Source organism: Coenobita brevimanus, chromosome 24 (genome assembly GCF_032717465.1).
Source record: "Coenobita brevimanus isolate Jiangsu-jjx chromosome 24, ASM3271746v2, whole genome shotgun sequence".
NCBI classification, from domain to species: Eukaryota; Metazoa; Arthropoda; class Malacostraca; order Decapoda; family Coenobitidae; genus Coenobita; species Coenobita brevimanus.
Genome location: NC_136977.1, coordinates 5,146,486 through 5,163,325, shown reverse-complemented (window position 1 = coordinate 5,163,325; position 16,840 = coordinate 5,146,486). Strand labels below are relative to the sequence as shown.

The window sequence follows — 16,840 nt, the reverse complement described above, 5'->3', positions numbered from 1 at the left end:
GCATATGTAATTTTATTATTCTAGGACTAATAACTGATTTTTGGCAAATATTTTTTGAGAGTCTGTCGGAGCCCAAATAACCCCGCGGCACACGCAAGTTATTGGTAAACAAGCCCGCGGTGTAGGGGTTAATGAGTGTTTGGTTCATTTCGCTGGGCATGCTGTTGATAGTTCCCCCACATCTCTACTTTCCTTTTACGTGTTTTCTGGATTCTATCTCAACATGCTTAGGTGGGAAAAAAAAAAGGTTATTATGATGATGATGATGATGATGATAAATAAGGTTAACATCCTAGGTACTGAGAGCTGTGCTGTGACCCATAATGTATTGTAGATCAACCCCAGTCTGTCTGGCTGAGCAGACCCATCAAATGCAAGCAACCAGCTCCTCATGCTGGGTTGTTCTGTTCAGTGGACCGATGTCCCTTTGTGGCTCACAGCACCTCACCACAATGAGGTGCAGGGAATAGTATACAGATTTGGTTCCTGGATAGATGCTGCATGTTTATCTTTTGGCCCAGTTAACAGGGGCACTATAGCAGGCTCCACCACCCCGTAAATTGGTTATATGGTTACCACCCAATGGTGTAAATGGTTTTCTGAGTTAAGGAAACCATTATGCATGCCACTCATTTTAGAGACACTTGAAGTGGAATGAAGAGTAATAAACAGTGACAGGAAGGAAAGCAAAAAGATGAGAGGAGAGCACACACAAAGATAGTATGAGAAAGGGGAAGGAAGTAGGCAGCACTGCATCAAGTGAGAGCATTATGGTGGTGACCATCTACCACCCCCATGATGTGTGAAGTGTGTTTATATCTTCCCAGTACAGTGTACAGTATGGTAGTCTTCTTTACCATAGAAACCTAGGTTGACAGTGTCTTTGTTTTATTAGGTAACCAAGGCCAATGCATGCAAGCATGTTAGAGCCTTTAAATAAAAACAAAATCAAAATGAACGGACCTGGAGCGGTGGCGTCTTTGCCGTGGGTCTACCCCCCAAAGGCTGTTGATGCAGAGGAGGAGGACAGCATGGGGGCCAAACCACCGTAAACCCCTCCCCCGGCCCCTCACGGGGCCCAAGAACCTGGGAGTGGCTTCGGTCACCCGGATAAGTACCACATCTCTCAACACAACACACACAACAACACCGTTTTTTCTACACCGAGAAATGACTCCCTGGCAAACATTTCTCGAAGACTTCTTCTAGCCGGTGACATTGAGAGCAATCCAGGACCCATGAACAAAGACACATGACCTGCATGCTCAAAACCTATCACGTCAAGCCGACAGACAGGGTTCATTTCAGTGCAATTCTTGCAAGAACTGGACCCATTACACCTGCACAGCACTTGCATTCAAAAAATGTTACACAAGCACCTGGACCTGCTCATTATGCTCCTTCCCCCCACCCACTAACCCCCTCCCACCAACCCCACTCCTACTTCCTCCACACCTTCTCAGCCTAGTCCACTGATCCTTCCCACACCATCCAACCCCCCAACTCCTCCCATTGCGCCCAAGTCTAATTCACCCCAACCCTTACCTCCATCACAGCCTTCTCCTACCCCTTCCCCTCCACCCATACCCTCACCTCCCCCGTATGTTGCAGCACCCAACACACGTCTTACACACAACATAAACATGCTTCAAATAAACATAGGTGGCATAAACACCAAAAAACAAGAACTCACACAATCCATCAAACAGCAAAACATACACATTGCCATCTTATAAGAAACAAAACTACACAGAACACAAAAAACACCTACATTTCATAATTTCACCACCATTAGACAAGACCGGGCCGATGGCGGTGGCAATGGACTCATTATCTTGGTACAGTACATAAATCCATCAACTTTTCTGATACTAGTGCACACACAAAGTCTCTTCTCCCCCCACATGACACCATGAAAGAAATACAGTCAATTGAAATAAACATCATCATCATCATCATCATCCAATCCTACGTTGCCTCATGAGGAGCGTAGGAGCCTAGGGCTAGGCAAGTTCGTCCTAACATTTAAGATGAGAATGACCAGCCTCACTCATCCCTGAGTGGCATTATGTGAGCAATAACTCCAACCACCCCTTGGTTATATACCTTCACTGGCTCAGTCCGATTGGAGTGCTGCAATTACCCACTAAACCACCAGGTGCCATAATTTGGTTATACAGTTACCACCCAGCATAGTAAATGGTTTTTGCCTTGTCACTCAGTGTAGAGTCACCCACAGGCAGAAGGAACAGGAAAGAATGAAGGAAAGACAGACAAAAGAGGGAGCGTAAAGTCACCCGTAGACAGAAGGACGAGGAAAGAATGAAGTAGAGAAAGACAGAAGAGGAAGGAAGGAAAGAAGGAAGGAGAGGAAAGGGCAGACACCTGAGAGCACTACTATATCGAGTGAATGGATTTAAAATACACACTGGTAGCAAATCACACATAGCAATTGCCAATACTGTACATACATTCTGCCCACTCATCCCCCACAGTACCACACAAGTACTCTCCACAGGTACACTGCATCACTAACACACGCAGCATTATCCTGGGTGGTGATTTCAGCGCCAAGGCATCGGCCTGGCATGTCAACAACCCTGATACAGACAGAGGGCTGGTACAACAATCCCAAACAGATAATCTTTTCATACTCAATAATCTCCATCAACATACCCATATCCCACACCAATCCCTCTTCCTCCCATCATTCCCAGACATCACCTTTTGCTCCCCAAACCTCGCCCCCCGCAACATCCTGGATAGTGGTCAAAACCCTTGGCTTTGACCACCTCCCAGTCATCATCACTGCCAAAACCAGAATCACCCCAGCTGGCCACAGACACACATACGCTAATTATAAGAGGGCCAACTGGGAGGCCTTCACAACTGAAACAGAACAACACTTTGAAACATTAAACAGTACATCCATCACAAACATCAACACTGCTGTGCACACTTTCAATACAGTTATTGAAAATGCAGACAAAAGACACGTCCGTAGAGTCAACAGAAAGAGAGACAACCCCAGCTTCATATCAGAAATTCAAAGCCTCATCAGTCAACGGGTCACACTACGACACTCCCCAACACCCCATACACAAGACACCGTCACTGTACAACAAAGACAAGAACTCAACATTCAAATAAACAATAAAATATCAGAACAGCAAACACTAAATTGGAATAATTATCTCCAATACTGTACCTGATCACAAAACAAACACCAGCAAACTCTACAAAACACTAAACAGCGTCACACTCTGCAGCAGCAACACTACACAATCACATACTGCCATCACAACAACAGACACCATACCTTCAAACAAACAACAAGCAAACACTCTCATCAATCACTTTTCACGTGTCAATCATCTAAACCCCCATCGCATTGACCAACATGTCATCCGACGCAAGACAGTTCCCCACAGACCCAGACTTCGCACCTTTCACTTACACCCAGATGAAGCACATCATTAGCAACCTTAAGCACTCATCTACCTATGGACCAGACAACATAAGCAACATACACCTTAAACACCTTGGACCACAAGGCATACAAGCACTCACCAACATATCAAACTACAGCTACTCACACAACATAATATCCATCATCTGGAAGCATGGCATTATCATCACTATCCCCAAACCTAACAAAGACCCCACATTACCTTCCTCACACCGCCCCATCACACTCCTCTGCACCCCCTCCGAAGTCACTGAACGACTGGTGTTACAACTAGTTACACCTCACACCCCCCGTAGCCCCAATCACAGCATGGTTTTAGGTCACAACACTCCACAGACACTCTTCTTACAGACCATACACAAAGTTTTTGATGGCATCAATTCAGCTAGGCCACCACACAGAACACTCCTAGTCACACTAGACATTAACAAAGCTTTTGATGCCATCCCCCGCAACAACCTCACAAACAATATACAGTATTCAACACAGACATACACAATAACACAAAAAGATGGCTGGCAAACTATTTAGCAGGCAGATGTGCATATGTAATATTTGCCAGTGAGTCATCGAACATCAGAAACTTCACAAATGGCATCCCCCGAGGATCCATTTTGTCCCCTACTCTCTCTAACCTATACATGCCAGAAATACCCACACCCTACACACCACAAATACAAGTAGCTTCCTATGCAGATGACATAACACTTACATGTACACACCAGAATGCAAACACAGCCACACACATCCTCCAACCTTACCTCAACACAGTATATGAATGGATCATCACAAACAGGCCCAAAATAGCCCCAGCCAAATCTATTGTGACCCATCTCACAAACTGGACAGCAGAACATAGTCACATTCCACAGCTCACCATAAACAACACTCCCCTACCACACACACACACATCAAAAATCCTCGGTGTAACATACAATACATCAATGTCATTTAAACAACACATCACAAACATTAAAGACAAATTAACACCAAGACTCAGTGCCTTAAGGTCACCTGCCCATACAACATTTGGACACAACAAAGATTCCACTACCACAGTATACAAACAATATATACATTCAGTGATGAATTATGCAAGCCCTGCTTGGGCTTCTAACCTCACTAAAACACACTACAACACCCCACAGACCATACAGAACAAGGCCCTAAAAATACAGTAATCACAGGCTGCACAGCTACTACACCCACAGACCACCTACACCAAGAAACCAAAGTCCTCAAAGTCAGGGATCATCTAGACATGAGAGGCACACAAATTCTTGCTGCAGCCTCCACAAATGCACACCATCCAGTACACTATATGGCAGCACATCCACACACACCAAGAAACATCAGAACAACACACAGTACATGATGTCATACATAAATACTGTCATCTCTCCCCCCTTGCCTGCCTCAGACCAGCTTCCAGAAGCATATCCATACTTAGATCACTCGCCGTTCCATTCAGTCACTTAAAGACAACACACAGCTGCATGCATGGCTTCCTGATATCCACCCTTCTGAATCCTATCTCCCTCGTGAGGACAGGTTCCACCTGGCCAGGCTGAGATGTGGACATCATCCAGCCCTCTTGAGTTAACAGAAGAGGCTGGATGACTCCATCACTGATGCCTGTCCAGGATGCAACACAGCACCCCATACTGTTAAGCACATTATGGAAGACTGCATTGCACACAGTTACCTGCGCCAAAAACACAGCGTACACTCCTTGAGAGCTCTGTGGGAATGCCTGGTCTCGGCTGTGGCCTTCCTTAGGGACTCGGGGCTGTTTGGCCAAACTGCCTAGGGAACAACTACTACTACTACTACAAAATGAACAAACATATATTATTTTACCTGCCCCTGGGAAGAATCCTGAGGTCTAAGAATTAATCATGATGGAATTTAGATAAACAGGAGTTAATTTATTTTATTTGGATATGGAAGTTGTGTAGATTGGCTTGGGAAGAGGGAAGGGTTCCAGAGGACTGGAAATCAGGTATAATTGTTACTTTATACAAAGGAAAGGGGGAGAGAGAAGTATGTGGTAACCATAGGGGTATTTGCCTTCTTAGTGTGACAGGTAAAATATATGGTAGAATACTCATTGATAGAGTTAGGCATATGACAGAAGAGCTAGTTGGAGAAGAACAATGGGGATTTAGGAAGGGAAAAGGGTGTGTAGATCAGATATTTGTTCTAAGATGTTTAGTGAAGAAGTATCTAGAGAAGGGAAAGAAAGTGTATGCTGCCTTCATGGACTTGGAGAAAGCTTATGACAGAATAGATAGGCAAGGTATGTGGAAGGTATTAAGAATATATGGAGTGGAGGGGAAATTGCTGAGTGCTGTGAAGAGTGTGTACGAAGGAGCTAGGGCTACGGTGCGAGTGGATGGTGAGCTGAGCGAGTTCTTTGATCTCAGTGTGGGACTGAAACAGGGTTGTGTGATGTCTCCATGGCTGTTTAATATATACATGGATGGGGTTGTAAAGGAGGTGCAAGGTAAGGCAGTCAGTGGATGTGGGGGTGGCTCTGATGAATGAGGGTGAGATTTGGATGATTCCGGTATTGCTGTTTTGCTGATGATACAGTATTGTTGAGTGAAGACAAATGGGAGTTGCAAGGTTTGGTGAATGAATTTGGGACAGTGTGTAGGAGGAGGAAGCTGAAAGTTAATGTAAACAAAAGTAAAGTTATGGTGTTTGAGAGGAATGAAGTCACAGAATGTATAGTAAGGTTGGATGGTGAGGATATGGAGAATGTGAGTGCATTCAAGTACTTGGGTAGTGTGATGAGTAAGGATGGAACTTGGGGGGGATGAAGTGGGTGAAAGGGTACAGCAGGGAAGGAAGGTTGTTGGTTCACTGAAAGCAGTGATGAGGAATAGGGAGGTGAGTATGGAAGTTAAGAAGTCACTGCATGATAGTATTGTGATCCCTACCCTGACGTATGGAAGCGAGGCGTGGACCTTGCAAGAGGGGAACAAGTCAAGAGTGAGAGCAGTGGAAATGAGTTACTTGAGAGGAGCATGTGGAGTGACATGGAGGGACAGGTTGACAAACGAAGACGTGAAGGAACGTTGTGGGGTGGATGTGGATGTGGTTGAGAAGATTAGGAGAAATACACTGAGGTGGTTCGGACATGTGGAGAGAATGGAGAATGAAAGACTGATTAAGAGGGTGTATGTGGGTGAGGTGGAGGGAGGGAGAGGGAGGAGTAGAACGAGGATGAGGTGGAGGGATGGAGTTGAGAGGTATATGAGGGAGGGGGGGGTGAGTTGGGGGGAGGTTAGGCAAATGGTGGGTGACAGAGCGACTTGGAGGCGTTTTGTCTGCAACCACCCTTTGTGGGATTAGGGCGTCGGGCTATAGATAGATAGATAGATTTTTTTTTTTTTCCATTACATTTTAATAATACAGTTGTGGTATTGCAGGTGTAACTACCGCAACTCCAGCGGAGACCATTGCCAATGAACCAAAAATTGAAAATGGAAAATTATATTTTGACAAAAAATGGTAAGTGTAAATTTCCTTTGAAATGAGTATCTTTAGTTTGGGTTGCATGGTTAAATTAAAAATGCATATTTTTTGTTGATGATCTGTTATTATATCATTAATTACATATTGGTTTATTGCATATATTAAAAGGAATTCTTAGTTCTGAGATTTTCAGTTGGTACTAAATTTATTGTACAATACAGTGTTCTGTTACAGCATTGTTATTATTATCCATATGCATGTTAGTCAGTCAGTCATTTTGTCAGTCTTGCCCAAACTTTTCTGTCCCAAAGAAATTGACATGTCATGCTGCCATCTGCACAGGCTGTAGTGTTCCTGCCCAGTCCCACTTGTCACCATCATCACACTATGTTGCCCACTCCGTCCTTTTCTTACCCACTAAAGATTGCTGTGGAAATCTGTGACAGGTCTTCCCACTTTCTGTACTGTATTGCCACTTACACAACTTTCTTCTGCCATAACAGGGTGTACTCAACCTGCTCTGTCATACTAGCATGAGCATACAGTCTCGGCTCTTCCCACTCTCTCTCCTCCACCTGCACCACCTATTTTTAACCTTCCCTGTCAGATTTATTGGAGAATTGTTTGTAGACAGTTTTATGAATTCCATGTGTTGTCCAAAAGTGTTGTTTAAGAATATTTTTAATGAATTAAATTTACAAGAATAATTTTCATTGATGTTTTTGTTTTGAGGAAAGATCATGTTTGTGTCTGGAATATGTCCTAGAATTTTGGGCTGCCTTTCTTAGATAAGTGATTAGGTGTAAGAGTGGTGTGGCATGAGTTTGAAAGGTCAGGTGTGAGTGCAGTGGAAATGGAGTTGTTAAGAAACATATAAGTGGGTTGTGTGTCATGAATAAGACAGATTACTTAAAATTCATAAAGAGAAAGAGTAAGGAAGTCTGTTAATCAAAGACTAGAAGGAGTGGACTTTGATGGTCTGGTCATCTATACAGAGAAGGAATATGAATAATGTGGTGAACAAGATATGTGTAATTGGATGGAAGCATGGAGGGATAAGCAGAAGATGACTAGATATGGTAAGTAAATGTTGCTGGAAAGTGAGGGTGTGGAAACTGGGCAGAACAGAATTAAGTAGAAACAGATAGAAGTATATATGGGGATACATATGGTAAGGTTTACACCTTTTTTTATTTACTTATTTTTTAATTTATAGTGGATGGACTGGTACTGCCCTTTGGGCATATGTGAAGTGCATCTTAAAAAAAAAAAAAAAAAAAAAAAAAAAATGTGAGGATGAGTTTTTACTTGTGAGTGGACGTAAGAATTTGGAAAGCATGAATGATGAGTAAATGAATTTGCTGCCCATTTCACTGGACTTTCTGTTATTAGAGTTCTTAATTGCCTTCCATACTGTATTTATGGATCATCTGATCACATTTTCTAGTGATGAAGTTGAAAGGTAATGGTGGATGATCCATTTCACTGAACACAGTAGTTCTGCTTTTGTGTTTTGTACCCGCTGTTTCTGGATCCTACCATCCATCCATCATCTAATCCTTCGTCGCCCCATAAGGAGCATAGGAACCTGGGGCTAGGCGAGTTGGTCCTGACGTTTGAGATGAGAGTGACCGGCCTCACTCATCCCTGAGTGGCATTAAGTGAGCAATAAACCCCAACCACCCCGTGGATATAAACCTACATAGGCTTAATCTGATTGGAGCACCTTAATTACCCACTAAACCACCAGGCACCATAATTTGGTTATATGGTTACCACCCAGCTTAGTAAATGGTTTCCTGGTGTGCAGGAAACCATTTGGCCTGTCACTCAGTGTAGAGTCACCCATAGGCAGAAGGAAGAGGAAAGAATGAAGGAAAGAAAGACACACTTTATTATAATGCTGGGAAATAAAATTAAGACAATACTGCACACAGTTTTAACATGCTATGTACTGTAGATGAAACATTAAAGATTATGAATATTCTGCAGGTTCCACAAAGGCCAAGCAGTGATGATAGAGTGTAAAGATGGCACACGCTTCAATGCTGTCCTCACTGTTGCAAGTAATGATATGGTATGTATATAAGGTAGCATATTTTTCATACTGTGCACAAACATATACCCTGTTAGGTTTCTGCTTTTAAGAGTGCATTTTTATTTAAATGGATACTAAAGTTGTGTAAATCATGACTAAGTATTCTCATTTTTATTGATTTACATAGGAAAATCTTTTTAAAAGTATACATGGGGCCCTTTGTATCAGCAAGGCTAAAGTGAACCAAAGTTGTTGAGGGCAGAGACATTATTATAACATTTAATTATTCATCATTCAGTCTGGTACTATGTGGGGCTTAAGGCAAAACTGCTCAGGGCAAACTTTAAAGGTAAGCAGCATTATATGCTCTTTATTGTATTTTGTTTTTCTCTTGGGGGGGAACTGTTATTGTGGGCTCGTGGCCTTTGGTTCCTTCTTCCTCGCATAAAAAAACAACAACAACAACCCCATGTATGAGGGCAGTGGGATTAATGCACTACATCAGTACACAGTATGAAGGCCCATCCTTGATCACCCTGCCTGCATCAGAGAAATGTCTCATAAAGGAGGACTAGTGAGAGTGTGAGAGGCATACACAAAAGGGAGAAATCTCCCTTTGTATAATATATATATATATATATATATATATATATATATATATGTGTGTGTGTGTGTCAAGTCTCTTAAGGCGCGGCTAATTGATTCTAGGCCAAGCCTGTGCCATAGAAAACCGTGCCATACAAATAACTAAACCTATGGGAAAAATGGAATTTGGTTCTGGACATTCGCCCAAAGTCCCCCTTTTCATCCAGCTTTTCCTCTTTTTCCCCCACTTTACACAGGCACACAATTAAGCAGTCAGTCAATGCATGTATTACACATAAACACTAAACAATAAATAATAAAGGGCTTTAAGGGCATAAAATACTTAATGTACCTAACTCCGACAGTGGTAGTGCTAAAGTGGAAGGGGTAAGGTTGGGGGTTCCAAGGCAAGAGGTGCATTTCAAACCTTGCTGTGCCCCCACACCATAGGTGTTTTATGCACGTGGTTCGTTTATTTTTTCGTTCTGGCCCCTTGCCGTGTCATAGAAAACCGCGGCATAGAAGTCCGCGCCATAGGCGACTTGACTGTATCCCTGCTTGTCGTAAAAGGCGACTAAAAGGGTTGGCGGAGGGTTAGTGCCCCTCCCCGGAAAACAACTAACTAAAAAAACAAACAAGAAGCCTCGGACAAGGACTGACCAAACGTTGACGACCCAGGACCGGACAAAGGACTTGGTAATGTGTACATGGAATGTAAGAGGAGCGAATGATGAGGTGAAAGAGAGAGAGATTGTCCAGGTGCTTGAGGATGCGAAAGTGGATGTATGTGGAATAACTGAAACAAAATGGAGAGGAGAAAGTGTGAGAGAATGGGAGTATGGATGGGGTATATGTGCAGGAGTAGATGAGAATGAGAGGGCAAAGGAAGGAGTGTGTATAGTTGTGAGTAAAAGATGGAAGAAGAGCATAAGACAGTATGGATCAGTTGGGTCAAGGATTGTGTGGGTAAAGTTGAAAGTTGGAATACAAATGTGGGCGATTGTGTGTGTGTATGCGCCAACGCAAGATCGTGCTAGAAGAGTGAGAGAAGAGTTCTGGACAAATGTGGAAGTGTGCATGGAAAAGTTTGGAAGGAATGAGAGAGTGTTTTTGATCGGTGATATGAATGGTAAAGTTGGTAATGTGAAGGTGGATGGAATAGTTGGTGAGTGGGGTGTGCCTGCTGAGATAGATGAGAATGGGAGTGCGTTAGTGGACATCTGTGCTGGGAGGGGGTTGGTAATAGCCAATACCCTCTTCAGGCATAAAATGATCCACAGGTATACATGGCGAGTGATGAGAAGGGTGGGTGGTGAACTGAATGAAAGGAAGGCAATGATTGATTATGTGTGTGTGGATGAAAGGATGCGAAGATGTATATTGGATGCAAGAGTTTATAGAGGTTGGGGGAGTGGCCTTTCTGACCACTACTTGGTGGTGGCCAGAATTAGGATGCAAGTAAGATGGAGGAATAGAAGAAGGGAAAGACGAGAGGAAGGAGTAGTTGCAAGGAGAGTGGAAAGGTTACAAGAGGATGAGAAAAAGGCAGAGTATAAGAGAGAAGTGGAGGAACGATTGGGCAAATATGAATTGGAGCAGATGGGAGACGTGGAAGGTGTGTGTAAGATATTTACAGAAGAAATATGTGCAGCATGTGATGTGGTGTGTGGAAGGAAGAGAAGACGGAGGGGGTGCAAGGAACAGCGTGGTGGACTGAAGAGGTGAAACAGGCTGTGGCACAAAAGAAGAAAGCATACAATGAATGGATGAGAAATAGGGGCGTGGAAGAAGTTGAGAGGCAGAAGAGAGAGTTATATGTGGAAAGGAAGAGAGAGGTGAAAAGATTAGTAAGAGAGAGTAAGAAGAGAGTGGATCAGGAATTTGGAAGGAATTTGAGTGTAAAGTGGAGGGACTGTAAGAAAATGTTCTGGAGAGAAGTGAAAAGAGTAAGACAGGGTGGAAGTGAAGTTAGCAGGGGAGTGAAAGATAAACATGGTAGATTACTAGTGGAGAAGGGAGAAAAAAGTGAGCAGATGGAGAGAACACTTTAAGGAATTGTTGAACGTAGAGGATGGAAGTAATGCGAGTATAAGTGGCTGGGGAATGGCTGGGAGAAGGAGGGAGGTGAGAAGACAGGTAGAAATCAGTAGGATAGAGGTTGTGGAAGCAATGAAGAAAGTTAAATCGGGAAAGCCCCAGGAATTGATGGAGTGTGTGGTGAGATGCTGAAGCATGGGGGAGAGATAGTAGTAGAATGGATGTGGAAGATGTGCAGATTGGCCTGGGAGGAAGGTAGAGTCCCGGAGGATTGGAAGTCAGGTATAATTATTCCCTTGTACAAAGGAAAAGGGGAAAAAGAAGTGTGTGGTAATCATAGGGGCATTTGTCTTCTTAGTATAATAGGAAAAGTGTATGGTAGGATACTTATAGACAGAGTTAGAGAAAGAACAGAGAAATTAGTTGGAGAAGAACAGGGAGGCTTTAGGAAGGGAAGAGGTTGTGTAGATCAGATATTCATTCTTAGATCTTTAGTGGAAAAGTTTCTAGAGAAGGGAAAGAAGTTGTATGCGGCTTTCATGGATTTGGAGAAAGCATATGACAGGGTGGATAGACAAGGATTGTGGAAAGTGTTAAGAATATATGGAGTAGATGGGAAGTTGTTGAATGCTGTGAAGAGTATGTATGATGGTGCTAAGGCTGCAGTGCGTGTGGATGGTGAACTAAGTGAATTTTCTCTTTGAAAGTTGGTTTGAAACAGGGATGTGTCATGTCTCCATGGTTGTTCAATCTGTACATGGATGGGGTAATAAAAGAGGTACAAGGTAGGGTAGTGGATGTTGGAGTGGCCCTGGTGAGAGAGGATAGTGTTTGGAAACTCCCTGTACTGTTGTTTGCAGATGATACTGTGTTGTTGAGTGAAGATGAAGGGGAGCTGCAAGGCTTGGTGGATGAGTTTGAGAGAGTGTGTAAGAAACGGAACCTAAAAGTGAATGTAGGGAAGAGTAAAGTGATGGTCTTTGAGAGAGGTGAAGTCAGTGAATGTATAGCGAGGTTGGATGGTGAGGAATTGGAAAATGTGAGTACGTTTAAGTATTTGGGTAGTGTGATGAGTAAGGATGGAGGTTTGGAGGGTGAAGTGCTTGAAAGGGTACAGCAGGGAAGAAAGGTTGCTGGTTCCTTGAAAGCAGTGATAAGAAACAGGGAAGTGAGCATGGAAGTAAAAAAGTTACTACATGACAGTATTGTGATACCAACTCTAACGTACGGAAGTGAAGCTTGGACGTTGTTGGAAGGACACAAGTCAAGAGTGAGAGCAGTGGAAATGAGTTATTTAAGAGGAGCTTGTGGAGTCACGTGGAGAGACAGGCTGACGAATGAGGATATAAAGGAGCGTTGTGGTGTTGATGTGGATGTGATAGGAAGCGTTGTGAGGAACACACTGAGGTGGTTTGGCCATGTGGAGAGGATGGAGGGTGAAAGACTGACGAAGAGAGTGTATGTGAGTGAGGTGGAGGGTGGAAGAGGGAGGGGGAGACCGAGGATGAGATGGAGGGATGGGGTGGAGAGGTATATGAGAGAGGGGGGTGTGAGTTGGGAGCAGGGTAGTGAAATGGCGGGGGACAGGGCGACTTGGAGGCGATTTGTTTGTGGCCACCCCAAACGGGATTGAGGCGTCTGGCAATAGATAGATAGATAGATAGATAGATATATATATATATATATATATTTGAAAGAAGTTGAGGGATGTTTATATAGCCAGTTAATGGAACTGCCTGGTTAAATCATTGCCATTACATGAAGGCATCCCTCTCCAGTGCTACCTTATAAATTAAAGAAAGAATATGTACTGGATGCTTAATGTCATGGGTGCTACATGAGGAAGTACAGTATATTAATTTTGTGCAAGAGCTTATCTCTGGCAGATGCCTATGGCAATTCGTATACTAATCATGGCATTATCAGTTCTTAGTGAAGACAGCAAGTCACAAAGTAAGAGTAAACTGTGATTGTGATGCTTATAACCACTTATATTATCAGATCATGGTGAGGAAAGTGCCAGACAACATCAGACTGAAGATCACCCTGGCTCAACTGGCTCATGGCAAGTATCTGGTGAGGCGACGTAGTGCTGCCTGACCCTCAGACAAGAGGAATGTCTTTGCAACTCTTCCCTACTGACTCATGCCAACTGATACACACATTTTCTGTATATGCAGCTTTATTTGTGTCTTTAATGACAAGTATTTGTATGTAGTTCATGCTTTCATTTTGTAAATATATATCTTTTTCTAAATACTGTACTCTTTAGGTATAATGCTAAGTGAATAAGTACAGCAAAATGCAGGCTAAACATGCAAAGAGCATCGACATATAACACTTTGTGATTTTTTATTTAATTGTGTTTTCAAATGTTAAATTATGAGATTCTGAGCTGAAGAAGAGCAAATTGGCTGGGATTTACCTAGAAACAGGATGTACTTTGTAAGTACTTTAAATGACATAGCTTATGGTTGTGACAGTACTGTATTATGAATTGGCTTACCTTGTAGGAGATATCAGTAGACACACGTGACTGCAGTGAAATCATAGGAATTATATACTGTTTTGAGTACTGTTTATCGGACTACCATCAGTATTCATACTTGTCTACATTTAATTAAACAGGGATCCATGCTTGCATGGGTCAGTCTATTTTCTGCCTGATGGCTGCTTTCCAAGCGACGCTGTCAATTGCAGCATTCTGGGCTTTCTCTTCAGACACTACTCAAGACTCAGGTCTCCAGCATCAGGCAGAAGTTTCTGCCCAAGTGCATGGTCATTGGCATGGCCTTACTGGTTCAGGATGAATATTTTGAGGTCATTTGATGATTTGTTGTCTTCTGAAATCCTAGACTGTTATACACTCGATATACATTAAAATGAGGTGATCAAGTGTCACTGTACTGTATCACTTCATATTGCCAAGTATACAGTATCTATTAAACATTAAAAAAACATTATTTACTGATCTGAATAATATCGTGTGGCAGCAGCAAGAATAAAACAATAATGACATACTTAGACTGACAGGGTTAGGTCGTCAGTCAGCCTAACTCAAGCGGACTACTTCATATTGGTGCACTTCCAAATAATAACAGTACTGTATAATAACAGTACAGTACTGACGTGTCAGGAGTGACGTATAGTTAATATGTATTAGTAGGTGGTGCCACGTGCGTCAAGCAGTGGAATTCATCAGTTAGTATAGATGTATTCTGTCTTTCTTTCCTTCATTCATTCCATTTCCTTCTGTCCGTGGGTGACACTACACTGAGTGACAAGCCAAATGGTTTCCTGTACACCAGGAAACCATTTACTGTGCAGGGTGGTAACCATATAACCAGATTATGGTGCCTGGTGGTTTAGTGGGTAATTAAGGTGCTCCAGTTGGATTGAGCCGGATTGAGCCTGGGTAGGTTTATATCCAAGGTGTGGTTGGGGTTTATTGTTCATATAATACCAGTAAGGGATGAGCAAGGCTGGTCACTCTCATCTTAAATATCAACACCAACTTGCCTAGCCCCAGGCTTCTTCGTTCCTCATGGGGTAACACAGGATTAGATGATGATGATGATGATGTATTATTTAGTTTTCTGTAGTCTGTGCCAGTCTGACAATCATTCTGAATGGATCAAAAGCCCATCCCATAGTTTTAATACAGCCCCTCAGCTATTCCACTTATTAGCTTTGGGGTAAATATGTAACTTCAATTAATCATAAGAGTTGCCTACTGATATACTGTAAACATAGTGATGTGCCATTTTAGTAGATATGACAACATTTTTGGTTGAAAAGGCTGTCATACGTCACAGAATCTGTTAACTTAGATATGGTTATATAATATTTTCTTAATTGTTGCCATGCCAGTGAGCAAGTTTGGTAAAATTCTGAGTCCCCCCCCCCCCCTTTTTTTTTTCTTTTTTTTTTTTAAATGGAAACAAGTGGTTTAGATATGGTAAATGAACTGTGCTTTAGAAATGTTTCAGTTAGCAGCAGCTTATGTTCAAGGAAAATGAACTAGCCAGAAGCACATGCCTCTGATGGTAATTTTTGTGGCATCATCTGGAAGAGGAAAGAAATCATCCAAGACACTGTACTGGAAGACTTTGTTAGAAGTATCCTATTAATTAAATTCTTGTATGTATTGATAGTTTTGTTTATGTGACTTTAATTATCATTTTCAGAAATGTTACAATGTATTTTTTTTTCTTTTTAAGCTCCAAGTCTTTGTTAAGTAATAACATTGCATATGCGAAGTATCTCAAGGTACCTCTACAATCAGTGATCTATTTCTTGTACTCAAGTTGTGTCTGATTATAGTACTGATGTGTACACTAAAAATAATATCATTGTATATGTTTGTATTGTCAAAACATTGTCATGTATTTAAGGATCAACTAGATATGTCAAGACAGATATGTTAAATGATGTGTTCCATCATCATCATCACTCCAGTCCTTTTTTCCACCTGAAGATATAGTGAGGTAGGATCCATAACAAAGAAAACACAATAGTAGGAGAACTGTCAACATCCCCAGTGATATGGGCCACAAATTCATTCACTTGTCAGTGTAGGCTTCGGATTCATGGCTCCACCTTGCAAGAAACACCTTGTGCCCATATTTATCTGTGTAGATGCATTTCACATACATTTGTTGGATAGACTCATTCTGTTGACTACCAAGTACCAATTAAAAAAAAAAAAAAAAAAAAAAAGAGGGTGGGGGGGAAGGGTGACAAACTTTTACCAAGTGCTTCTCTATTGTATATATATATATATATATATATATATATATATATTCTGTCTTTCTTTCCTTCATTCTTTCCTTGTCCTTCTGCCTACAGGTGACTTTACACTCCCTCTTCCGTCTTTCTTTCCTTCATTCTTTCCACTTCCTTCAGCCTGTGGGTGACTCTACACTGAGTGACAAGCTAAATGGTTTCCTGTGCACCAGGAAACCATTTACTGCGCTGGGTGGTAACCATATAACCAAATTTTGGCACGTGGTGGTTTAGTGAGTAATTATTGCGCTCCAGTCGGATTGAGCCGGTGAAGGTTTATATCCAAGGGGAGGTTGGGGTTGATTGCTCATGTAATGCCACTCACAGATGAATGAGGCTGGTCGCTCTCAACTAAAATGTCGGGACCAACTGTCTAGCCCCGGGCTCCTACGCTTCTCATGGGGCAATGTAGGATGGATGATGGATGGATATATATATATATA

At 42.3% G+C, this 16,840-nt stretch overlaps 1 protein-coding gene across 1 annotated transcript in view; it reads left to right on the top strand.

Moving 5' to 3' along the window:
- The window catches only part of LOC145393477 (sin3 histone deacetylase corepressor complex component SDS3), a 68,062-nt gene extending 52,149 nt beyond the window's left edge, over nt 1–15,913 (top strand). The window contains exons 6-8 of the mRNA XM_080267584.1: nt 6,907–6,988; nt 8,945–9,029; nt 13,614–15,913. Of these exons, the coding sequence (XP_080123710.1) occupies nt 6,907–6,988; nt 8,945–9,029; nt 13,614–13,712 (266 nt within the window). The 3' untranslated portion in view covers nt 13,713–15,913. The remainder of the gene's footprint in view (nt 1–6,906; nt 6,989–8,944; nt 9,030–13,613) is intronic.
- Nucleotides 15,914–16,840: the final 927 nt, after the last annotated feature.